The 27,549-nt window shown below is 34.0% G+C and overlaps 1 protein-coding gene across 2 annotated transcripts in view; it reads left to right on the forward strand.

Moving 5' to 3' along the window:
• Positions 1 to 15,972: 15,972 nt before the first annotated feature.
• The window catches only part of LOC133623060 (homeobox protein cut-like 2), a 329,715-nt gene continuing 318,138 nt past the window's right edge, over positions 15,973 to 27,549 (forward strand). Inside the window, exon 1 of one of the 2 annotated variants that reach the window (XM_061985993.2) lies at positions 15,973 to 16,180. In XM_061985993.2, the coding sequence (XP_061841977.1) occupies positions 16,118 to 16,180 (63 nt within the window). In that variant the 5' untranslated portion in view covers positions 15,973 to 16,117. Of the gene's footprint in view, positions 16,181 to 16,490; positions 16,789 to 27,549 lie in introns of those variants that run through there. The other variant, XM_061985992.2, reaches the window with a different exon arrangement.

The following is a 27,549-nucleotide window of genomic DNA, read 5'->3' on the forward strand; positions in this document are numbered from 1 at the left end:
TCACTTATAGCATATAAGAATATTCTGTTACTGTTAAGCAAACTATGAATAATAAAACACGCCAAAACATGTGTCCTTTATCATAGCTACACGTATGACAAAAAAGCGTGTGAAAATCAGTGGTATTCAGTGAAGTAAAATGAATTAAAATGCGCTGACAGTTCATTGCTCCTGCCAAATGAATTGCACTGAGTGGAGAGGATCACCACTCCAAGATGGCGGCCCCGCGTCTCGTCAGCGCCAGTAGGCAGTAGCGCTTGATGTTGTGTCTACTTATAAGATGTCTATGGATGTTACCCTAAAGCTAAAAACATGCTAAACGCAAAGGAAAAGCTAAAATACTGGTTCCGGTTTAATTTGTCATCGCACAGATTTTTCGATTTTTGTGTTTATCTGGAAACAAATGTAAATCCATAAAAGGAAAACAGCACAAAATCCAATTTTATGGCAATAATTGAACCCCTTTTTGTTTGTTTTAAAATATGACATATATAATAAAAATCGAAAAACGGCCCTAATTTTATTTTTTTAATTTGCGTTTCAGAATTGGAAATAGAATGAACGGAAGGTACACGGACATTTTCCTTTTAGGGATTTTAATTTTTCCAGATAAACACAAAAATCCCCCCAAAAAAGACAAATTAAACCGGAAGCAGTATTTTAGCTTTTCCTTTGCGTTTAGCATTACGGTAACATCTTTGTTCAGCAGGAGTCCTATTGTCGTTTAAAAAAAGTCTCATAAAATAGTTAAACTTTTGTTTCAGAAATTAAAAAAGAAACAATGGTCCGAAATTTTTTTTTTTTTTATTTGCATTTAAGAATTTGAAATAAAATGAACGCAAGATACACGGACAAAAAATATTCCAATTTATTGACGTGTACATTTTTTTTTTTATAAAAGATTCCATATAAACAAGCAAAAAGGAAATTCAAACAACTACCATTATTGTCCACTAGGTGGTGCCAGCCGATCACTGCATTTAAAACTTGCAAACGAGACAATACTTTCACACATTTTCGTTATCTTGGCCGAATAAATAGATTATTTTCTATTTTCTAAAATTACAATAATAATAAAAAGCAACTTTGACATGCAGTGTCATGCTGTTTTGGGAGATTATCATCACATACAGTATGAAGATGTAAGCCAGCTACAACTAGATAATCATTAGTACACTGCAAAAACTGAAATCTAAGTAAGATGAAATATCTCAAATAAGGGTGATATTTGCTTATTTTCTGTCTGATAAGATAATTCTTCTCACTAAGCAGATTGCTGTATTTGCGCATATTTAATTTTTTTAATCACAAATTTGTATAATCATATTTACCCTAGTTATTCAAATATTTTACTTATTTTTTTTATCATCCAGTGCATTATTATTATGTGAAAATTGTTTTATTTTACATTTAAATGTGTTAAATATATTATTTATTTATTAAATCCAATATTTATTAAATCAATTTATTTATTAAATCCAATATTTCAACATTATTTGCATGCCTTGTTGCCTTTCCATTAAAAACAATAAATTAGTTTTTAGTATAAGTAAATGTAATGCCGAGCGCATATCATTATGTCAAGATAATGGCACTAGCATTTACTTAATTTAAGAATATTTTTCAACATATTGATCAAAAAGGTCTCTTTTTTTTTTCTACCAAGAAAAGTGCACTTGTTATTAGTGAGAATATACTTATTTTAAGGTATTTTTCGGTTCATTGAAGTTAGCTAATTTTACTTGTTTTGGAAAGTCTTGACAAGGCAATTTTTTTTGTTCTATTGGCAGATCATTTTGCTTCGTTCAAAAGAAGCACCCCTCATTTTTGTATTTTTTTATCTTGTTTTTGAACACTGACTTGTTGCAGTGTACACGGTATCAGAAAAGGACAAATCTTTATAAATATGCCGTTTGGTGACATAAGTCGCAGTACATCTTGTAGGGATCATCTGTGTGCCGATAAGAAAAGAAACATACTGTCGTAGCAGCTCAGAATACTTTTTACAAAATTGCGTACCACAGATCATTGTACCAAACGTGTTACAGTATTTACAGTTAATAATATTTTATACCCTGCAATGCATGCAATTATGATAGCATACTTCTGGATTTTTCCCCCCCTCAACTGTGGGTTTTTCCAGCCCTGAAAAAAATGTCAATAAATAAAACACTTACATTTCTCGATTCTTAGGAGACATGTCCACTAGGGTGGACAACATATGATAGAGCGCAGGTGTCAAAGTCAAGGCCCCCGGGGGCCAGATTGTGAAAGCCTGGAAATAATATGCATCAATGAAATAATTGATTTATTTCTTTTTTTAAATTTTGACAGAAAAAAAAGACATGTATGTACTGCATGCAGTTATATAACTTTTAAACATTATCTAATAATGCAACAGATATTATATTATCATACATTCGAAACATTTTTGGGGTAAAAACATACATAAATATCTACTTAGTCGCATGATTTCAAAGCATGTTATCCATCAAATTGTACACTGTAAATATGACAATATATATATATATATATATATTTTTAAACAGTTCGGTCTTCAGAATCCTACCATAAGAAAAAAAACTGTGGTACCATTTTTGCATCAACAGTAATACAACTATATTTTTTTATGCAAAAAAACTAACAAAAAACTGGCCGCTCAATCACCAGAATGTTACAGTAAAATAGAGTGTGATCATTTTCCTGTCAATTTTATGGTCAATTTCTGCCGTTTTTTTAACCACAAAATCCACAGATTTTTTTCTTGGTGTGTTTGATTTTACTACATTCAAACACAGAATCAGAATCAGAATCAGCTTTATTGTCATTACGCAAGGTAACGAGATTGAGGCCATTCCATACAGTGCGATGTGTGCATGCTAGAAAAACAATGTGCAAATATATAAAAATATAAAAAATGGAGAAGTGCAATGAATATGGTGTGAAATGAATATATACATGAAAAAACAAAAACAAAACAGGGTGGTTGGTGGAATGGGTTATTGCACCGAAGAGAAGGCAGTTATGAGGGATAATGGGGCAGTCCGTTCAGGATGGTTATGGCCCTGGGGAAGAAGCTGTTCTTTAGCCTGTTTGTTTTGGTTTTAATGCACCTGTAGCGCTTCCCAGAGGGCAGCAGGTGGAACAGGTCAGAGCCAGGGTGGGTGCTGTCCTTGATGATGGCACTGGCTCTGTTGAGGCAGCGGGAGGTGTAGATGTCCGTCAGAGAGGGGAGAGGGCGGCCGATGATCTTCTGAGCCGTCTTGACCACTCTTTGCAGCCTCTCCCTGTCTGCTGCAGTGCAGCTGCCGTACCATACCGTAATACAGTAGGTCAGCAGGCTCTCGATGGACGAGCGGTAGAAGGTCAGCAGCAGCTCAGGCTTCAGGTTGTACTTCCCGAGGACTCTAAGGAAGTGTAGCCGCTGCTGAGCCTTCTTGATGATTGATGTGGTGTTGACTGTCCAGTGTTACTGTTCAAACTGTGTGTAATGTTGCAGAGGCCAGAAATACTAAATATTCAGGTTAAATAAACCCCCTGCCTTGTTCATAATGAATACTTAGGTCTACTACACTACTGTATTTTGATGTTGATCATGATGGTGGTACTTGATGAATACTTAGGCCTACTACATTACTGTATTTTAATGTTGGTCATTATGGTGGTACTTGGAGAGCCGGGGTTTCTTCTGAGGTGGTACTTGGTGAAAAAAGTTTTCGAACAACTGTTAGAGGTTCAATGGAAATAATACATTTTTGACACTTTATGACACAGGTGTCAAAGTGAAGGCCCGGGTGCTAGTTCTGGCTCGCCACAGCATTCTCTGTGGCCCACGAAAGCCTGGAAACAATGGGTTTAAAAAAAAAAAAAAAAAAGTTATATTTTTTTTAGTAAATGCATTCGTTCTTTCAATTTTGAGAGAAAAAGAAATGCATATTTTAAACTTGAATATTATCTGATCATGCCAATGATATTATTATATATTGTATTGCAAAACTATTTTTGTGAGATAAAAACAAATAGTTAAACATCTGCTTGTCACCTTTATGATTTTAAAGCAAGTTATATATATATATATATATATATATATATAAAAAAAAAAAATCAAATGCAGATGCATTTCGATTAATCATGATTAATCACAGGTTATTACCCGCATGCATAATGTCAAATAATTTTTAAAAAGCGGCCCTCTGAAAACAGCCATTCCTGCGATGTGGCCCTCAATGAAAATGACTCTCACACCCCTGCTTTATGATATCTTTTAAATCACGGGTCACCAACCTTTTTGAAACCAAGAGCTACTTCTTGGGTACTGATTAATGCGAAGGGCTACCAGTTTGATACACACCTAAATAAATGGCCAGAAATAGTCAATTTGCTAAATTTACCTTTAACTCTATGTTATCATTAATAATTAATGATATTTATCTTTGTGGAAACACTGATTATCTTAATGATTTCTCACAATAAATATATATAGAAACAGATAAATATCAATATGCAACACTTTATTTTTATATTTTCTCTAAGTGCACATTTTTCTAATTGAACAAAAAAACACTTAATTGAACGGTTTAAAAGAGGAGAAAACACGAAAAAAATGAAAATTTAATTTTGAAACATAGTTTATCTTCAATTTCGACTCTTTAAAATTCAAAATTCAACCGAAAAAAAGAAGAGAAAACCTAGCTAATTCGAATCTTTTTGAAAAAATAAAAAAAAATAATTTATGGAACATCATAAGTAATTTTTCCTGATTAAGATTCATTTTAGAATTTTGATAACATGTTTTAAATAGGTTAAAATACAAGCTGCACTTTGTTAGAATATATAACAAATTGGACCAAGCTATATTTCTAACAAAGACAAACCATTATTTCTTCTAGATTTTCCAGAACAAAAATTTTAAAAGAAATTCAAAAGACTTTGAAATAACATTTAAATTTGATTCCACAGATTTTCTAGATTTGCCAGAATAATTTTTTGGAATTTTAATCATAATAAGTTTGAAGAAATATTTCACAAATATTCTTCGTTGAAAAAACAGAAGCTAAAATGAAGAATTAAATTAAAATGTATTTATTATTCTTTACAATAAAAAAAATAAATGGACTTGAACATTGATTTAAATTGTCAGGAAAGAAGAGGAAGGAATTTAAAAGTAAAAAGGTATATGTGTTTAAAAATCCTAAAATCATTTTTAAGGTTATATTTTTTCTCTAAAATTGTCTTTTCTGAAAGTAAAAAAATAAATGAATTTATTTAAACAAGTCAAGACCAAGTCTTTAAAATATTTTCTTGGATTTTCAAATTCTATTTGAGTTTTGTCTCTCTTAGAATGAAAAATGTCGAGCAAAGCGAGACCAGCTTGCTAGTAAATAAATACAATTTAAAAAAATAGAGGCAGCTCACTGGTAAGTGCTGCTATTTGAGCTATTTTTAGAACAGGCCAGCGGGCGACTCATCTGGTCCTTACGGGCGACCTGGTGCCCGCAGGCACCGCGTTGGTGACCCCTGTTTTAAATGATCAACTATTTCTACACATATTCATGACTCTTGGCACATATAGAGGATCTTTGACCAGTCTTTTTTTTTACGCTATGTCTTTAAAAACCGTAGAGCACTCCTGTCATATAAAGAATGGAAGTCCAGTGTTTTAGTCCAGAAAGACAGCTGAGCACTCTTGTCACATTTTCTTAACCCTTTTGACCTCAGGGCCCAACTTTTCCACTACAGAGAGGCCCGGAACACACTCAATTATTAGCATCTAATTAGTAATCTTTCTCTTGATTTTAATGGTCTTCAATAATTATGTATACTTAGAGTTTACAACCTTGTCAAATGATATGAAAGCATGTGTTAATCACAAAGATGATTAATTATTGAAGACATAAACCTTAGAGTTAGCTCGGGCTGATGGTAAAAATAAACACTAATCAAATATACTGCATTAGAAGGGACTCACAAATAGCCATACTTGCCAACCTTGAGACCTCCGATTTCGGGAGGTGGGGGTTGGGGGTGGGGGGGTGGGGGGCGTGGTCTGGGTGGGGCGTGGGCGTGGTTGGGGGCGGGGCTAAGAGGGGAGGAGTATATTTACAGCTAGAATTCGCCAAGTCAAGTATTTCATATATATATATATATATATATATATATATATATATATGTATATGTATATGTATATATATATACATATACATATGTAAGAAATACTTGACTTTCAGTGAATTCTAGCTATATATATATATATATATATATATTTTATTATATATATATATATAAAATAAATACTTGAATTTCAGTGTTCATTTATTTACACACATAACACTCATCTACTCATTGTTGAGTTAAGGGTTGAATTGTCCATCCTATTTTTCTAACCATGCTGAACACCCTTTCGCAGGTACCCAGAAAGGTTTCGAGTACCACCAAAAAAACTGAATCTCTGAAGACAGTATACAAATCTGTGTTAAAGGTGTACAAATACTGTTTGTATAATAAGCATGTTATTTTTTACAAATGAGGGTTAAGAGTTCAGTACTAAAAAAAAAGAAAAGAATGTGGCTTAAGTACAGTTTTTTAATCGAGCTGTTGCATTTTTTGGTTGGGTTGTTTATTTATTTTGAGTAACTTCTATACATTTCTAAAAGGGGAGGAATGTAATAGTGATCTATGTTTGTCTGTTGCCATCTCCTGGTGAATGTTGGCTATAGCGTACTGGGGTTACTTTTTGGTTGGCCATCGATTTACGTGGTGTTGCGCACACGACGTCACTCAGGTCCGCATGGAGCTGGAGGGGGCGTGGCTTCCAGCTCCGCCTGAATTTCGGGAGATTTTCGGGAGAAAATTTGTCCCGGGAGGTTTTCGGGAGAGGCGCTGAATTTCGGGAGTCTCCCGGAAAATCCGGGAGGTTTGGCAAGTATGCAAATAGCTGACAAAATCGTTGTGTTAAACGAAATAAATGAAATTGATAATTTGTTTCCCAACCAAACTGTCAATGAAATGTAAGTGCAAAAGAAAATACATCTTCACCACTTTAGTCATAATTTTTGTGCTTGAGAAACTTCTGTGTGACTTTCGCTCCAGACTTCTTCTGTTTGTCCTATCCTATCCTATCCCCTTCCTCATATCCAGGAGATCGCAAAAAGCCGCTGCCTGACCAGGACTCAGAAAATCTGCAGAGACTCCTCCCACACCCACCAAGGACTGTTTTCACTGCTGGACTCTAGAAAGAGGTTCCGCAGCCTCCGTAGCAGAACCTCCAGGTTCTGTAACAGCTTCTTCCCGGAGGCCATAAAACTCTTGAACGCATCATAACAATTCCCTCAATTCCCCCCAAAAATTGATTAACTGGCTTGTATATAAAGACAATATAACATACATCCATAAACGTGGATACATATGCAAAAGTGAAATATATTTATCTATACAGTAATCTATTTATTTATATCTGCACCTTATTGCTATTTTATCCTGCACTACCATGAGCTAATGCAACAAAATGTTGTTCTTATCTGTACTGTAAAGGTCAAATTTAAATGACAATTAAAAGGAAGTCTAAGTCTAAGTGTAAGTCTTTGTTTGATGCTGTCATTACTGCCACAAGTGGTGAAGTGAATTATATTTATATAGTGCTTTTCTCTAGTGCAGGGGCCGCATGGAGGAAAATGTGTGCACACGCGGGCCGGACTATTAAAATCATGGCATTAAAGCTAAAAAAATAAAGACAACTTCAGATGGTTTTCTTTGTCTTACTTTGGCCAAAAATAGCACAAACACATTCTGAAAATATTCCAGTAAAAATATAGAAAAAAACTACCGGCAGTGGTAAAGTTTAGATCCATGAAGGAAAGAAGAAACTGAATATTTATAACTGAATACATTTACATATGCATAAAAATGTATTTTCTTTTGTGTGTTTTTTTTTAATGAATGAAGTAACGTTTATGACAACCTTTTTCCAAAACACAATACAGAATGTGAGATATAACAGGATAATGCATATATTTATCATTTGTTTTCAAAACGCTTACAAAAAAGTGGCATCCCAAAAATTTACTGTGGGGCCCTATTTTTATGACTTGATGGGGTCCCTGGGACCCCATTTTCAAAATGACTAGCGCCAACTGATGGAGTATTGGTGTGCGCAAAACAGCAGCAGGTGGCTCTGTTCTAATATTAATCAAATATAATAATAATAATAATAGATTTTATTTGTAAAAAGCATTTTACATTGCGTAAACAACCTCAAAGTGCTACATGGTATTTAAAAAACAAAACAAAACAAAAAGATAAAAAAAAAAAAAAAAACTAGAACAGCCAAATAGCTAAAACTAGTATGCATATATATATATATATATATATATATATATATATAAAAGGCTGTTTTAAAAAGAAGAGGTTTTCAGCCTTTTTTAAAAGCATCCACAGTCTGTGGTGCCCTCAGGTGGTCAGGGAGAGCGTTCCACAGACTGGGAGCGGCGGAGCAGAAAGCCCGGTCTCCCATTGTTCGTAGCATTGTCCTCTGAGGTTGGAGGAGGTTAGCCTGTCCGGAGCGGAGGTGTCGTGTGGAGGATTTGGGGGTGAGTAGTTCTTTGAGGTAGAGGGCGGCATTTCCATGGAGGCACTGGTGGGTTAGTAGGGAGATTTTAAATTCAATCCTGAGTGGAACAGGAAGCCATTGAATGGATTTGAGAGTTGGCGTGATATGGTCATATTTCCTCATATATTAAATATCATCCTGGGGGGCCATAGATCATTCATTCGTGGGCCGGATCTGGCCCGCGGGCCTTGACTTTGACATCCAGGTTCTAGTGAGTATGGACCACAGCTAGGAAACATATCTTTTTTGGTGGCCCTACGGTTAAGAAACACTGTTCTAAAAGATATTTGTCTATCATAAGCCTGTTCCTTCTGTATTATTTGATAATTTTATGACTTTATCAATAATGAAATCAACCATTTGGTGATTAGCTTTCTGAAAATGTGTCTCCCAGAAGAAAATGAGTTCAACAAAGGACCTTGCAGTAGGAACCTTGGTACATTCTAATCCCAGTAACACAATGTTCTTATGTTGATGATTACAACCACTTTGCTGAAGAAGACTATTTTGGAGCTGGCACAAGGAGTCAAGTGAGACGGAATGTTCTAGAATGGAGTTCAGTGTGTTCCGGCGGGCTTCACTCTCCTCTGTCGTAGACCCTTTACCCTTTAAGCTGGTGTGTTTCAATACGTCTCGTCACCGGAAAAACATTGCATGTGTATGCACGTTACAGAAATTATGCCATTTTGTGAAATCATTATAATTGGTATTCGTGCTTTATTCTGCAAGATGGATGTTTGAAAACATTAATAATTGATTCCTTTGTAGATATGCTAATGTAGTTCATATGTATATGTATATATATATTATATATATATTTTTTAAATTTTTAAATTTTATTCATTTTTTATTTTATTTATTTATTTTTTTCTTTTCCTACCGCAACCCCGAGAGGGACAAGCAGTAGAAAAAAGAAAAAAAAAAAAATATATATATATATATATATATATATATATATATATATATACAGTATATACACAGTACAGGCCAAAAGTTTGGATACACTTTCTACTCATTCAATGCACGTTCTTTATTTTTATGACTATTTACATTGTAGATTGTCACATCAAAACTATGAATGAACACATGTGGAGTTATGTACTTAACAAAAAAAGGTGAAATAACTGAAAACATGTCTTATATTATAGTTTCTTCAAAATAGCCACCCTTTGCTCTGATTACTGCTTTGCACACTCTTGGCATTCTCTTGATGAGCTTCAAGCACACCTGTGAAGTGAAAACCATTTCAGGTGGCTACCTTTTTGAGGCTCATCGAGAGAATGCCAAGAGTGTGCAAAGCAGTAATCAGAGCAAAGAGTGGCTATTTTGAAGAAACTAGAATATAAAACATGTTTTCAGTTATTTACCTTTTTTTTTTGTTTGTTAAGTACATAACTCCACATGTGTTCATTCATAGTTTTGATGTGACAATCTACAATGTAAATAGTCATAAAAATAAAGAAAACGCATTGACAAAGTTATGGTTAAGTTAATTAGGAACATGCTTAAAAAGTGAGATAGAAGTACATCACATGTTTACACTTACACTCTACACCCACATACAATTCAACAGGGCTGAAGAGGAATAGTAAGAAGCAAAGCTTATTCATTTTTTAGCCCTTTTCCATACAGAAATCAGCAATAAAAGATAATTTGTTCACTTTTTGTGTTAAATATTTACCAGTTCGGCATTTGTTTTTTATGGGTAGACGAGAAGGATAAAAACGCGTATAAGGTGAAGTTAATTAGGTTCGTTGACAACTTCTTCAAACGCAGAAAATGCATCGACAATAAATGAATTACAATTAAATTAAATGTATATTTAAGTCAGCTGTAGAAAGAAAATGATAAATCATACAAAAAGAGAGAAAAGTTGACAAACATTGTGGGGTGATTGATTAGTACAAGATAGAAAAATAGCTTAAAAACACATAATACAAAAGCAGAGAATAATTAGTATGCAAAAAAAGTAAAAGTGACAAAACATTGTGTAAGGAACACATCAATATGTATGTCTTTTGCTCTTTTTTTCAACTTTGGTGTGATTTTCATTGTTTTTTTGTTTTTTTTGTACCTTTAGAACAGGAGTGTCAAACTAATTTTAGCTCAGGGGCCACATAGAGGAAAATCTATTCCCAAGTGGGCCGGAATGGTAAAATCATGGCATGATAACTTAAAAATAAAGACAACTCCAGGTTGTTGTTTTTTTTGGCCAAAAATAGAACAAGCACATTCTGAAAGCGTTCAAATCACAAATAATCGTCTGGACAAAACACTTCAAGTTTGTTGAAAATTCAGAGAAAATTGGTGCAGCTTCAAAAACACAATGAGTTTAGACTTGGTCTCAGTGTATCTACAAAGCCGGGTGTGGAGGTTTCTCCCCTCTGGGTTCCTCGGACCACCAAGCACTGACATGAGAGCTTGGATCAGGTTCACAATATAGTTTTATTTTGCAATAAATTGTTGCGCTTTTCAGCAATTGTTTTGTGTGTGTGTCTGTCTGTCTGTTCTCTGTCTCTGTCTCTCGCTCCAACTCCAACTCCAACACCTCTCTCCTACCCGGCTACTGCCTCTTAACAGAGTGACAGGTGATTAGATAATCAGGCCCAGGTGGGCCATCTACGCACCTGTCGCTGATCTCGAAGCCGGTCCTGGCACATTCCGTTTCGCTGCAGGTCTGCAGGCCACGCCCCCCTCCACACCGGGATTCAACTTTAAGTCACAGTCTTTCTGGGATTGAACGAAAAAACACAAAAAGTAAACTCTTTGAGGTATCAAATACCTCCTTGGTCATGTCCACGTATCAATCCAGTGCTCACTCAACAAACAGTAAGAAAGGGAGGTAAAAACTATTCAAAAGGGTTAAGTTCACTTTTCTGGTGTTTGACAGAGACATTTTGGGGCAACGAGGGTGCCAAATGACCATGAGTTCGAAACAGAAGACATAAAACAGCAGGTTTTAAGTTTCATGTGGGTCGAGGAGGAGGAGCCACAGTCACCCTTTACTGTGTACCTCTTGCTTGCCTAACAGAATTGCTATTGTGACATCCAGTGGACACTTTTAGAACAGCAGTTTCTTTCGTTAAAAAAAAAACCCAGGTAATTTTATTACTTGGCAAACTCATCAGGCGGGCCGTGGGTTTGACACCCCTGCTTTAGAATAATAAAAAAAATCACTACCACTTCCCCAGTCATATATAAACTGCAGTATGTTAACATTTAAAAAATATATATTTTCACATGTATTTCTCTGTAGCAGTGGAATGTCCTTTGAAGTACTAAAATGTGACTCGCAAGGAGATTATTTTCATTTAGCTGTGAAGGAAAATGAGTCAAACATCAATTTAAAATGTTTTTTTTCCTTATAATGAATATACTCTTAGGTTTTAATGGCAGGAATGGCAATAAACCTTAGAGCCTTTAACCCTCTATTACCAGCAGGGGGAGCACTTACCAATAAATGTTTGGCCCCTGACCACAGCCATAGATTTTTTTTACAGAACCCCTTGATTTATTTGGACAATCTGCCGAGTTTATAACTATAATGTAACATATAAATGACTTGTGCAGTGATTATGAACGTTTTTAGGTTACTTTACATTCATAATCTCTCATTAATAGACGTTTAGAAGCACATCACTTCACCATATGCAAACAATACTGAATGTAGTCAAGTATACATATTTATATATGCATGAGAAAAATTTAGTTTATTTAACCCTATACCCTTTTTCATGTCTATTGCTGATTATTTATTCACACCATATCTTTTGCATGTTGACACAATGTTCTAGGTGTCACCATTTTCTAATCAGCGGAGAAAAGACTAGTGAATGTGCAGCAATAGATTGACAGCTCGTGCAGTAGTGAAGGAAAGAAAACAATAACTGTGAAAAATACAACAAATAAATGGGATGAGGAAAAGTTGAGCTTGTGCAGTGATAAACCTGTAAAAAAAACAAATATAATAGATGCAAGAAAAATAATTACAGCCAATAAAAGTAAAAGTTGATTAAAAAAGTAATTGAACATGAAATAAGTCAAATAAAATGTCATTAATTTGACAAAGGGATTAATAATAACATTGTTGTTATTGAAAAAATTCTTTAATAGTATACTTGCTTAGCTACGCTTCACTTAAACAATATGTTTTAATAAATAATTTAAAAAAAATCTTAGAAGCTAAACGGAAATGTCATTAAATTAAAAAACAAAGATCCTAAAAATATATTTTTGGATTTAATATATAAATAATATATTTAATACATTTAATTGTAATATAAAACAATTTTCTCATAATAATGCACTGGATGATAAAAAATAAGCAAAAAATCTGAATAATTTGGGTAAAAATGGTTATGAAAATTTGTGATTAAAACATTTTTCATAAGCGCAAATACAGTAAATAAGTAAACAGAAAACAAAATCTAAAGCTGTGCTATTTTTTTCAAAATGTCATTAAATTGACATGTAATGAGCTTACAAATAATATTGAAATATTGGATTTAATAAATAAGTTTATTTAATAAATATTGGATTTAATAAATAAATAATATATTTAATACATTCAAATGTAAAATAAAATAACAATTTGCCCATAATAATAATGCACTGGATGATAAAAAATAAGTAAAATATCTGAATAATTAGGGTAAATATGATTATACAAATTTGTGATTAAAAAAATTAAATAAGCGCAAATACAGTAAATAAGTAAACAGAAAACAAAATCTAAAGGTGTGCTATTTTTTTCAAAGTGTCATTAAACTGACATGTAAGGAACTTACAAATAATATTGAAATATTGGATTTAATAAATACATTTATTTAATAAATATTGGATTTAATAAGTAAATAATATATTTAATACATTTAAATGTAATATAAAACAATTTGCTCATAATAATAATAATGCACTGGATGATAAAAAATAAGTAAAATATCTGAATAATTAGGGTGAATAGGATTATACAAATTTGTGATTAAAAAAATTAAATATGCGCAAATAGAGTAAATAAGTAAACAGAAAACAAAATCTAAAGCTGTGCTATTTTTTCAAAGTGTCATTAAACTGACATGTAAGGAGCTTACAAATAATATTAAAATATTGGATTTAATAAATACATTTATTTAATAAATATTGGATTCAATAAATAAATAATATATTTAATACATTTAAATGTAAAATAAAACAATTTTCACACAATAATAATGCACGGGATGATAAAAAAATAAGTAAAATATCTGAATAATTTGGGTAAATATGATTATACAAATTTGTGATTAAAAAAATTCAATAAGTGCAAATACAGTAAATAAGTAAACAGAAAACAAAATCTGAAGCTGTGGTATTTTTTTCAAAGTGTCATTAAACTGACATGTAAGGAGCTTACAAATAATATTGAAATATTGGATTTAATAAATACATTTATTTAATAAACATTGGATTTAATAAATAAATAATATATTTAATACATTTAAATGTAATATAAAACAATTTGCGTATAATAATAATGCACTGGATGATAAAAAAAATAAGTAAAATATCTGAATAATTTGGGTAAACATGATTATGAAAATTTGTGATAAAAAAAAATTAAATAAGCGCAAATACAGTAAATAAGTAAACAGAAAACAAAATCTAAAGCTGTGCTATTTTTTCAAAGTGTCATTAAACTGACATGTAAGGAGCTTACAAATAATATTAAAATATTGGATTTAATAAATACATGTATTTAATAAATATTGGATTTAATAAATAAATAATATATTTAACACATTTAAATGTAAAATAAAACAATTTTCACATAATAATAATGCACTGGATGATAAAAAAAATAAGTAAAATATCTGAATAACTAGGGTAAATATGATTATACAAATTTGTGATTAAAAAAATTACATATGCACAAATAGAGTAAATAAGTAAACAGAAAACAAAATCTAAAGCTGTGCTATTATTTTCAAAGTGTCATTAAATTGACATGTAAGGAGCTTACAAATAATATTGAAATATTGGATTTAATAAATAAATTGATTTAATAAATATTGGATTTAATAAATAAATAATATATTTAACACATTTAAATGTAAAATAAAACAATTTTCACATAATAATAATGCACTGGATGATAAAAAAAATAAGTAAAATATCTGAATAACTAGGGTAAATATGATTATACAAATTTGTGATTAAAAAAACTAAATATGCGCAAATACAGTAAATAAGTAAACAGAAAACAAAATCTAAAGCTGTGCTATTATTTTCAAAGTGTCATTAAATTGACATGTAAGGAGCTTACAAATAATATTTAAATATTGGATTTAATAAATACATTGATTTAATAAATATTGGATTTAATAAATAAATAATATATTTAATACATTTAAATGTAAAATAAAACAATTTTCACATAATAATAATGCACTGGATGATAAAAAAATAAGTAAAATATCTGAATAATTAGGATAAATATGATTATACAAATTTGTGATAAAAAATTTCAATAAGCGTAAATACAGTAAATAAGTAAACAGAAAACAAAATCTAAAGCTGTGCAATTTTTTTCAAAGTGTCATTAAATTGACATGTAAGGAGCTTACAAATAATATTGAAATATTGGATTTAATAAATAAATTGATTTAATAAATATTGGATTTAATAAATAAATAATATATTTAATACATTTAAATGTAAAATAAAACAATTTTCACATCATAATAATGCACTGGATGATAAAAAAATAAGTAAAATATCTGAATAACTAGGGTAAATATGATTATACAAATTTGTGATTAAAAAAATTAAATATGCGCAAATACAGTAAATAAGTAAACAGAAAACTAAGTCTGAAGCTGTGCTATTTTTTTCAAAGTGTCTTAAACTGACATGCAAGGAGCATACAAATAATATTGAAATATTTAAATTAAAGCTGATTAAAAGTATATACATAAACATGAGAGCTTATCCACTTTACACTACAAATAATACGAGTAAATAAAATAGATGTGAATTCATGAATGATAGAAAATGAAATGACAAGCAAATCCCTTTAAATATGTTATTTTAGTCATGAAAATAATGTGACAATAATAATAGCATATATGAAGGTGTTCTCCAAGAAGAGAAAGAGGTGAAAAGTAGGCTTGGCTAAATTCCCTGTGCAGCACTCATGTACTCATGTACTCGTCTCTCCTTCCCTTCCTTTTCCACACCGTATCGATCAGCCACGGGCTTCTTTACGTCAATATTGATAACTTTTTTTTTTTTTGCCTAAGCAAAAAAACACAACAAAAAAAACAAAAAACAAAAGTGTAATTATTCAGTTGATATTGACGTAGTTAGCTTTTACTTTTTTTTTCTTTTTTTCTTACTTCTTCAAAATAACATTTAGTAGTATATAAGAGTGTTATTATGTGACCCTGCGCTCTTTAAGGAGAGGGAATCCAGCCCACATATTTATTGCAGCCGCTGGAAAAAAAAAAGAAAAAAAACTCTTCAATATCCCCCAAGATGGCCGCCGATGTAGGATCGATGTTTCAATATTGGAAGAAATTTGATCTACGGCGGCTCCAGGTTAGTGCTATTCGTCTACCTTTTCTCATCCGGTCCACCGACGGTAAGTCTTCTCGGGCACTCTGCGGGCTTTGGTGACGTTTTTTTTGGTGGTCGACCGTGAGGGTTGAAAGTGGCGTCGTCGCCGCGCATTGATAGTTATTAGAAATTGATCCCCGTTCTGCCTTTGTTCGCTTCAGTCATTGATCAGCAGCACAGCCTCCGCTCGCCACACCGATCTGGGATCAGCACCGCGGACAGCACTGACATTCACAGGCTTTCTTTTCCGCCTTTTGCTTTTTCAAAACCTTTATTCCGCCGCGCTGACATGGACGGAAACTTTTAATGCGGCGTCGAGTCGGTAACTTTTCACTCTTCTACGTCTTTAGGCGTTGCTTTCTTATGCCTTCCGCACGCCTGGTTGTTACCCGAATAATGTGCTATATTCGCCGTATGTGTGTTGGCAAGTGGAAAGTTTATGGCGTAGATATTGGTGTTCTACGGAAGCCCGACGGAGATACCGGTAGTCGTCACTGATGATCAACAAAACAAACATTATTGGTTGTGTTAATGTCATCGTTTTGAAGCTTCCGGTGGACTGTCAACTGCGAGCGTTGGGAATGTGGCAGGTGAGCAGTTGATTTTATTACCATTGTACGTTCACCTTGTCTGTGTACCTTCCTTAAACCCCACTGGAACCTGCAAACTTGAATTAGTTTATTTGCAATACTGTCAGGATTTGTGTTACTATGACAGTAACACAAATCCTGACAATATTGCATATATATTATATATATATATATATATATATATATATATATATATATATATATGTATATGTGTGTACAGCTCTGTGCACCCACCTGCACAAATGTACCTCAAAATGTAACAATCGAGATAAATATGTTTTTGTTTACGAGGGCATTAGTTTGACCATTTAAAATCAACGATAATAAAAAGGAGATGCTTGGAAATAGCATAAAAATGCCCCCAAAACTTGGAAAAACGCGATTCATAGCGTTACTTTTTGGTGTGACCATCATGAGCGTTCTGTTCAGGTATATTTCTTTTATATTTTGATAAATCATCATATTTATTAGGGCTGTGAATCTTTGGGTGTCCCAGGATTCGATTCAATATCGATTCTTGGGGTCACGATTCGATTCAAAATCGATTTTTTTGTTTTTCAATTCAACGGGGTTCTCGATTCAAAAACGATTTTTTTTCCCCCGATTCAGAACGATTCTCTATTCATTCAATACATAGGATTTCAGCAGGATCTACCCCAGTCTGCAGAGTAGTAGATTTTTGTAAAAAGCTTTTATAATTGTAAAGGACAATGTTTTATCAACTAAATGCAATAATGTAAATTTGTTTTAACTATTAAATGAACCAAAAATATGACTTATCTTATCTTTGTGAAAATATTTGACACAGTGTCTTGTCAAGCTTATGAGATGCGATGCAAGTGTAAGCCACTGTGACACTATTGTTCATTATTTTTATTTTAATAAATGTCTAATGATAATGTCAATGAGGGATTTTTAATCACTGCTGTGTTGAAATGGTAACTAATATTGATACTGTTGTTGATAATATTCATTTTTGTTTCACTACTTTTGGTTTGTTCTGTGTCGTGTTTGTGTCTCCTCTCAATTGCTCTGTTTATTGCAGTTCTGACTGTTGCTGGGTTGGGTTTGGTTTTGGAATTGTATTGTATTGCTGTGTATTGTTTTGTTGGATTGATTAATTAAAAAAAATAAAATAAAAAATCCATCCATCCATCCATTTTCTACCGCTTGTCCCTTTTGGGGTCGCGGGGGTTCGCTGGAGCCTATCTCAGCTGCAATAATAATAATAATAAAAAAAAAAATAGAATCGCACAACGTGAGAATCGCGATTCGAATTCGAATCGATTTTTTTCCCCCACACCCCTAATATATATATATATATATATATATATATATATATATATATATATATATATATATATATGTATATATATATATATATATATATATGTATGTATACATATATATATATATATATGTATGTATATATATATATATGTATGTATGTATGTATATATATGTATATATATATATACACATATGTATATATATATATATATATATATATATATGTATATATATATGTGTATATATATATGTATGTATGTATGTATGTATGTGTATATATATATATATATATATATGTATGTATGTATGTATATATATATATATATATATATATATATATATATATATATATATATATATATATATATATATATATATATATATATATATATGTATATATATATGTATATATATACATATGTATGTGTGTGTGTATATATATATATATATGTATATATATATGTATATATATATATGTATATGTGGGTGTGTGTACAGCTCTGGTACACCCACCTGCACAAATGTACCTCAAAATGTAACAATCAAGATAAATATGTCTATTTTTTTTGTGTACTAGGGCATGCATATATAATATGCATTAGTCTGACCATTTAAAATCAACGATAATAAAAAGGAGATGCTTGAAAATAGCATAAAAATGCCACAAAAACGTGGAAAAACGCGATTCATAGCGTTACTTTTTGGTGTAACTATCATGAGCGTTCTGTTCAGGTATATTTCTTTTATATTTTGATAAATCATCATATTTATGTATTACTAAATTTAAATAGGTATTGATCAATCTGTAAGCTGTGTGTATTTGATTTCAGTTTGCTCTTGACATCTTATTTAGAATTGTAGTTGAAACTTTTACAACCTTGTGTTGCGCTCATGATGGCGTAACCAAACTACCGGTAGATTTCATTTAATGATCTTATTTTGAATATTTATTCCCTTTTTTACATTTGGTATATTTAAATATTGATTTATAAACATTGAATACATTTCAAATATCAATAAAATGCAATTGCCTTCATCTTATAGGGTAATGTTTAGTTACACCAAGTCATGAGCGTAACACTAAGCTTCATCACTTTGACTTGTAATATCTCTAATTCTGGTGGTGTTTTATGCTTTTTTCTTATTGGAACATGTACTATACACATAATACAATAAAGTCCCATATAAAATTATGTTTCTAGCAATACTTTAATTTTGATATATATATATATATATATATATATATATATATATATATATATATATATATATATATGTATATGTATATGTATATGTATGTATGTCTATGTGTGTGTTTATTTCTAAATGGACCAAATGCTTGCTGGGTCTCGGGTGGGGGTCTGTGTAATTGTATTCCCTGCTAATGTTTGTAAATCAGTCTCGGCCCGGCGCAAGGGCACCATCTCCGCCGTCTGACTGATGTCGCGCATCATGAGAAATGACAGGAGCTGGCAGCCTTAGCCTACCGAGCAGGAACAATCACATCTGGTGTGTTGGTGTCGAGTGTTATTCCGGCTCCTGTGCTGCTGGACCGCTCTCTCTCATCCGGGGCTAGGATCAGAGTAGCTGCAGTAGGATGCCGGTTGTTGCTGCTGCCGCCGCCGTCGACTGGTTGAACGTGGCCGATAAATATTTATGATGTGTACATGAGTCCAATTGCAGCGAGCATGCCTCCTGTGCGACAGTACTAGCTGCCCTCCCTTACCACCATGACGCCCGAGACATTACACAGTGTTAATTCCTTGAAAAACCTCATCCTACACCTCATCCTACACCGCGTATAACCAGCAATAACATTGAGACTATCGAAAATCACTATACTGTATAATAAAGCCACATCTTTATTCAGTACCTCGTTAATGTCAACAACCCGTTCATGTCTTAATGTACTTGATCGTGGCAAAATATTAGCCGCCACACCTTTTTTTTAAAATGAGACGTCACGAAGAATCCTCTGGACAAAACACTTCAAGTTTGTTGAAAATTCGGAAGAAAATTGGTGCAGCTTCAAGAAAACAATGAGTTTAGACTTGGTCTCAGTGTATCTACAAAGCCGGGATTCAACTATAAGTCACAGTCTTTCTGGGATTGAACAAAAATCACAACATGTAAACTCTTCGAAGTATCGGAGGAAATTGGTGCAGCTTCAAGAACACAATGAGTTTAGACTTGGTCTCAGTGTATCTACAAAGCCGGGATTCAACTATAAGTCACAGTCTTTCTGGGATTGAACAAAAATCACAACATGTAAACTCTTCGAGGTATCGGAAGAAATTGGTGCAGCTTCAAGAACACAATGAGTTTAGACTTGGTCTCAGTGTATCTACAAAGACGGGATTCAACTTTTAAGTCACAGTCTTTCTGGGATTGAACAAAAATCACAACATGTAAACTCTTCGAGGTATCAAATACCTCCTTGGTCATGTCCACGTATCAATCCAGTGCTAACTCAACAAACCGTAAGAAAGTGAGGTAAAAACTATTTATTTACTTTTCTCGTGTTTGACCTACATTTTGGGGCAATGACGGTGAAGCAGAAAAACCTCATCCTGCACCGTGTATAACCAGCAATAACATTGAGACTATCGAAAATCACTACATAATAAAGCCACATCTTTATTCAGTACCTCGTTAAATGTACAACAACCCGTTCATGTCAAAATTGTAGCAGGATTTTAATGTACTTGATCGTAGCAAAATATTAGCCGCCACACCTTTTTAAAAATGAGACGTCGCAAAGAATCCTCTGCACTTCAATTTTGTTGAAAATTTGGAGGAAATTGGTGGAGCTTCAAGAACACAATGAGTTTAGACTTGGTCTCAGTGTATCTGCAAAGCCGGGATTCAACTTTAAGTCACGGTCTTTCTGGGATTGAACAAAAATCACAACATGTAAACTCTTCGAGGTATCGGAGGAAATTGGTGCAGCTTCAAGAACACAATGAGTTTAGACTTGGTCTCAGTGTATCTACAAAGCCAGGATTCAACTTTTAAGTCACAGTTTTTCTGGGATTGAACAAAAATCACAACATGTAAACTCTTTGAGGTATCAAATACCTCCTTGGTCATGTCCACGTATCAATCCAGTGCTAATTCAACAAACCGTAAGAAAGTGAGGTAAAAACTATTTAAAAGGGTTAAGTTCGCTTTTCTCGTGTTTGACAGAGACATTTTGGGGCAATGAGGGTGAAGCAGAAAAACCTCATCCTGCACCGCGTATAACCAGCAATAACATTGAGACTATCGAAAATCACTATACTGTATAATAAAGCCACATCTTTATTCAGTACCTCGTTAAATGTCAACAACCCGTTCATGTCAGAATTGTAGCAGGATTTTAATGTACTTGATCGTGGCAAAATATTAGCCGCCACACCTTTTTAAAAAAATGAGACGTCAAGAAGAATCCTCTGGACAAAACACTTCAAGTTTGTTGAAAATTCGGAGGAAATTGGTGCAGCTTCAAGAACACAATGAGTTTAGACTTGGTCTCGGTGTATCTACAAAGCTAGGATTCAACTATAAGTCACAGTCTTTCTGGGATTGAACAAAAATCACAACATGTAAACTCTTCGAGGTATCGGAGGAAATTGGTGCAGCTTCAACAACACAATGAGTTTAGACTTGGTCTCAGTGTATCTAGAAAGACGGGATTCAACTTTAAATCACGGTCTTTCTGGGATTGAACAAAAATCACAACATGTAAACTCTTCGAGGTATCAAATACCTCCTTGGTCATGTCCACGTATCAATCCAGTGCTAACTCAACAAACCGTAAGAAAGGGAGGTAAAAACTATTTATTTACTTTTCTCGTGTTTGACATACATTTTGGGGCAATGAGGGTGAAGCAGAAAAACCTCATCCTGCACCGCGTATAACCAGCAATAACATTGAGACTATCGAAAAATCACTATATAATAAAGCCACATCTTTATTCAGTACCTTGTTAAATGTCAACAACCCGTTCATGTCAGAATTGTAGCAGGATTTTAATGTACTTGATCGTGGCAAAATATTAGCCGCCACACCTTTTTTTAAAAATGAGACGTCGCGAAGAATCCTCTGCACTTAAATTTTGTTGAAAATTTGGAGGAAATTGGTGGAGCTTCAAGAACACAATGAGTTTAGACTTGGTCTCAGTGTATCTACAAAGACGGGATTCAACTATAAGTCACAGTCTTTCTGGGATTGAACAAAAATCACAACATGTAAACTCTTCGAGGTATCGGAGGAAATTGGTGCAGCTTCAAGAACACAATGAGTTTAGACTTGGTCTCAGTGTATCTACAAAGACGGGATTCAACTGTAAGTCACAGTCTTTCTGGGATTGAACAAAAATCACAACATATAAACTCTTAGAGGTATCAAATACCTCCTTGGTCATGTCCACGTATCAATCCAGTGCTAATTCAACAAACCGTAAGAAAGGGAGGTAAAAACTATTTAAAAGGGTTAAGTTGGCTTTTCTCGTGTTTGACAGAGACATTTTGGGGCAATGAGGGTGAAGCAGAAAAACCTCATCCTGCACCGCGTATAACCAGCAATAACATTGAGACTATCAAAAATCACTATACTGTATAATAAAGCCACATCTTTATTCAGTACCTCGTTAAATGTCAACAACCCGTTCATGTCAAAATTCCGGCAGGATTTTAATGTACTTGATCGTGGCAAAATATTAGCCGCCACACCTTTTTCAAAATGAGACGTTGCGAAGAATCCTCTGGACAAAACACTTCGTTTGTTGAAAATTCGGAGGAAATTGGTGGAGCTTCAAGAACACAATGAGTTTATTAGACTTTGTCTCAGTTTATCTAAGAAGCCGGGATTCAACTTTAAGTCAGTCTTTCTGGGATTGAACAAAAATCACAACATGTAAACTCTTCGAGGTATCAAATACCTCCTTGGTCATGTCCACTTATCAATCCAGGGCTAACTCAACAAACTGTAAGTAAGGGAGGTAAAAACTATTTAAAAGGGTTAAGTTAACTTTTCTTGGGGCAATGAAGGTGGCAATGAAGGTGAAGCAGAAAAACCTCATCCTGCACCGCGTATAACCAGCAATAACATTGAGACTATCGAAAATCACTATATAATAAAGCCACATCTTTATTCAGTACCTCGTTAATGTCAACAACCCGTTTGTCAAAATTGTAGCAGGATTTTAATGTACCGTATTTTTCGGAGTATAAGTCGCACCGGAGTATAAGTCGCACCTGCCAAAAATGCATAATAAAGAAGGAAAAAAACATATATAAATCGCACTGGAGCCTGGCCAAACTATGAAAAAAAACTGCGACTTATAGTCCGAAAAATACGGTACTTGATCGTGGCAAAATATTAGCCGCCACACCTTAAAAATTTTTTTTTTTTTTTTATGCGAAAACAAATCAAAGTAATATAATGTATTGTAATGTCCCGAAAAAGACACACAAAGTCCGATGCTGTTTTCATTTTTTATTGACAATTTTATACTAACAACAAGCCCAATTCCAACAAGTATTTCCTTCCGTGCACACACATTTTTCTCCGTCTTTCACTAGACACACAACGACATTTCTTAATTCTCCGCCAACAAGGTGTGTTCAAGACCATGGGAACAAAAAAAACTTCATAACACATGGACATACCACTTTAACGCAAGTAGTATAAATGGAAATATGTAGCCTATTATTTGTGCACTATTGACTAGTGTTGCACCGAACATTTTGCACATTTTTCAACATTCAAGCAATTTTCAATTAAACTACAGTTACCAACATTTTTACTGTAGGTTTACCTGCTAAATAAAGTTCCTTGACCCGGCCATACACTATCTGTTCTCTGCTCTGGCGTCGCCGATGAAGGACAGCGTCCCAGGTGTGCATGTTTGCCTTCTCATCCCTTGCTTCGTAATTTCCATAGCTTCCTTGATCCATCTCTTCTATTAATTTGTTTCTGATGAAATTACTTTTCCTTGGGTCATTCTGTTGCAACTAATAAAACTGGCTAAATCCGGACTACACGGAGTGCCTGGAACTTTAAAGGGGAACATTATCACAATTTCAGAAGGGTCGAAACCATTAAAAATCAGTTCCCAGTGGCTTATTTTATTTTTCGAAGTTTTTTTCAAAATTTTACCCATCACGCAATATCCCTAAAAAAAGCTTCAAAGTGCCTGATTTTAACCATCGTTATATACACCCGTCCATTTTCCTGTGACGTCACACAGTGATGCCAATACAAACAAACATGGCGGATAGAACAGCAAGGAATAGCGACATTAGCTCGGATTCAGACTCGTATTTCAGCGGCTTAAGCGATTCAACAGATTACGCATGTATTGAAACGGATGATTGTAGTGTGGAGGCAGGTAGTGAAAACTAAATTGAAGAAGAAACTGAAGCTATTGAGCCATATCGGTTTGAACCGTATGCAAGCGAAACCGACGAAAACGACACGACAGCCAGCGACACGGGAGAAAGCGAGGATGAATTCGGCGATCGCCTTCTAACCAACGATTGGTATGTTTGTTTGGCATTAAGGGAAACTAACAACTATGAACTAGGTTTACAGCATATGAAATACATTTGGCAACAACATGCACTTTGAGAGTGCAGACAGCCCATTTCAGGCGCGCTAAGAACATATATTTTTCCACGATTTCAGCACTCAGGTTAACCATACCTTAATAGACACAAAATAGTGCATTACACAAGACTACCCGAATGTACTCGAATGATTGAAAAAAATTAATGTTTTTAAGCTAAATTATTGGTAAACACAGTTTATGTATAATAATTTACGTAAAACCGCGAGTAATGAATAAAGTTTTCATCAATTAATATATTCTGTAGACATACCCTCATCCGCTCTCTTTTCCTGAGGGTCTGGCGGCAGATTTCTTTGACTTTATCGTTGGAAATGCATCTGCTTTGAGTGTCGCAGGATATCCACACATTCTTGCCATCTCTGTCGTAGCATAGCTTTCGTCGGTAAAGTGTGCGGAACAAACGACTGACCATTTCGTCGGCTTTCCCCACACCCTCGTATTTTGAACAAATTTCGTCCAATTTCTTGCCACTTTCGCATCTTTGGGCCACTGGTGCAACTTGAATCAGTCCCTGTTCGTGTTGTTACACCCTCCGACAACACACCGACGAAAGTGAGAAAATGGCGGATTGCTTCCCGTTGTGACGTCATCGCTCCGAGAGCGAATAATAGAAAGGCGTTTAATTCGCCAAAATTCACCCATTTAGAGTTCGGAAATCGGTTAAAAAAATATATGGTCTTTTTTCTGCAACATCAAGGTATATATTGACGCTTACATAGGTCTGGTGATAATGTTCCCCTTTAAAATACGCGTACCTAGTTTCTGCACCGCCGCTGCAATAGAGTGTACATGAAAGTGTTGTTGTGTCGATGCTGTGACCTCGGCAGAGAGTTTTTTTAATGTATATTTTTCATTAATGCGCAAATGATAAAAGGGCAATTTCAATGTTGATGATGGCACTTATGGAATAAAAATAATTAAGGTTATGGCAGGCAGAAAATGTGTTCATTTCAACTATTTTCAACTATTTGATTGCTATTAACCAGACAAACTAATCGATATCGATTACTAAAGTAATCGATGGCTGCAGCCTTAGTATTGTATCCTGTAAAAAGGGGTAAATGATTGCACCTTTTGTAAAGCAGAATGCAGGTTACCAATTTACGGGTTGGCATGTAAAGCACACTAGTTCTGTGACAAAAACAGATGATATGCAAACTAGTCATCTTTGATTCAATGGAACTGTCATTTGCAGAATAGTCACAGTATTTTTATGCACATTAGTAAAATTATCGATCAATTAGAATCGTTACTTTGACGGTTTTAGAGTGTGAAAAGGCTTGTAGTCCATACGCAATAACAGCTCTTCCATTGTCAAGAAAAATAGTAGTTGGGTGTTGGTTCTTACTACTTCATTGTTGTTCAGAGGAGCATCAGAAACCGGTTCAAGCTTTGGTTATGTTGGATTGACAAATGATTACAAATAGCTTTTAGTAAAGTGCAAGCACTTTGTGACTTTGGTGATGAAAATAATTGTTGCTCTCTTAAGATTGTCAACATAACTGATTAACTATAAGCTTTGATAAGGTACAATTCATGGCTGAGGTTGAAATTGGAAATAATTAAAAACAAAAGTCTTGGTACTTCTGTTGCTCTGGAATTCTATAATTACAGCATAAATAACAATGTTTTCTTTTTGTATTATTTGTTTTCCGACAAAAATGTGCTCCAGTTTTTGTATACCGTCTTGGTTATCATTAACAATTATGTGTATCATGTGTGAGGAATTGAGTGCTCAAACAAAGAATCCCATGCTTGGTGACACAGCCTCAGTACTTTTTTTTTAACGACTGCAAAATATTCCATAATAGGGCCAAATGAATTTGCGAGTGCCAGCACTTTGATTTAAGAAGGTGAGAAACACGATTGAATCCAAGAAAGAACTTGTAGCAAAATACAAAGGTTTGTTACCCCTCTCTGTATGTTAAATGTTTATCCATTTCTTTCGTCATTTACGTATTTTCTATTTGTTTTGAGCACGTAAAACCATAATCATTTTCTGTATTTTTCGGTGTCTGAAACTAATTGAATTTACATTATGTCTTAGAAAAAAAAACCTTCATTTTTTGTAAGTCTGTTTTTTGGTGTACTTTTTGGAACGGACTACTTAACTGAAGAGCTGCGTCTACAAAATGAATGTGCTTTTTTAAAAAAAAAAGGTAATTCTGATTTTGATCATTACCAGCGCAGCAATTATTTTCTCATTACACATTACAACGAGTACATGGAGTGCACAGTTGAGTGTTGAACGTGTGTCTCTGAGTTGTCCAGGATGAATAATTCACCTGCAGGCTGATGAAAAGAGGGCACAGAGAGTGTAAAGCACTGAGGTGGAGTGACCTTGGTTCCTGCTGGCTGCAGGTCACCCGGCCGTTGCTGTGGTAATCATTCACACCAGCCAGATGGCATTTCCGCGGGTGGGCATGAAAAGGACAGGTCAGGGTCTGTCCTGCCAGACCCTGCGGACGACCGTGGGCCAGTACGGTACTTGGGGATAGAGTTTTTTTGTGAAGATGGCAGAATTTGGTCCATTTTCTTTGATTACTCGAGTTTAGAATATTTGAGTTCCTATGTACACTGATAATCAAGGACATTTCAGTGTTTGCTACAATGTTGCAATTTCTGGTCCATCCTTCAATTTGCATACCGTATTTTTCGGACTATAAGTCGCAGTTTTTTTCATAGTTTGGCCGGGGGTGCGACTTATACTCCGGAGCGACTTATGTGTGAAATTATTAACACATTAGCGTATAATATCAAATAATATTATTTAGCTCATTCACGTAAGAGACTAGACGTATAAGATTTCATGGGATTTAGCGATTAGGAGTGACAGATTGTTTGGTAAACGTATAGC

Source organism: Nerophis lumbriciformis, linkage group LG12, assembly GCF_033978685.3.
Source record: "Nerophis lumbriciformis linkage group LG12, RoL_Nlum_v2.1, whole genome shotgun sequence".
Lineage (NCBI taxonomy): Eukaryota > Metazoa > Chordata > Actinopteri > Syngnathiformes > Syngnathidae > Nerophis > Nerophis lumbriciformis.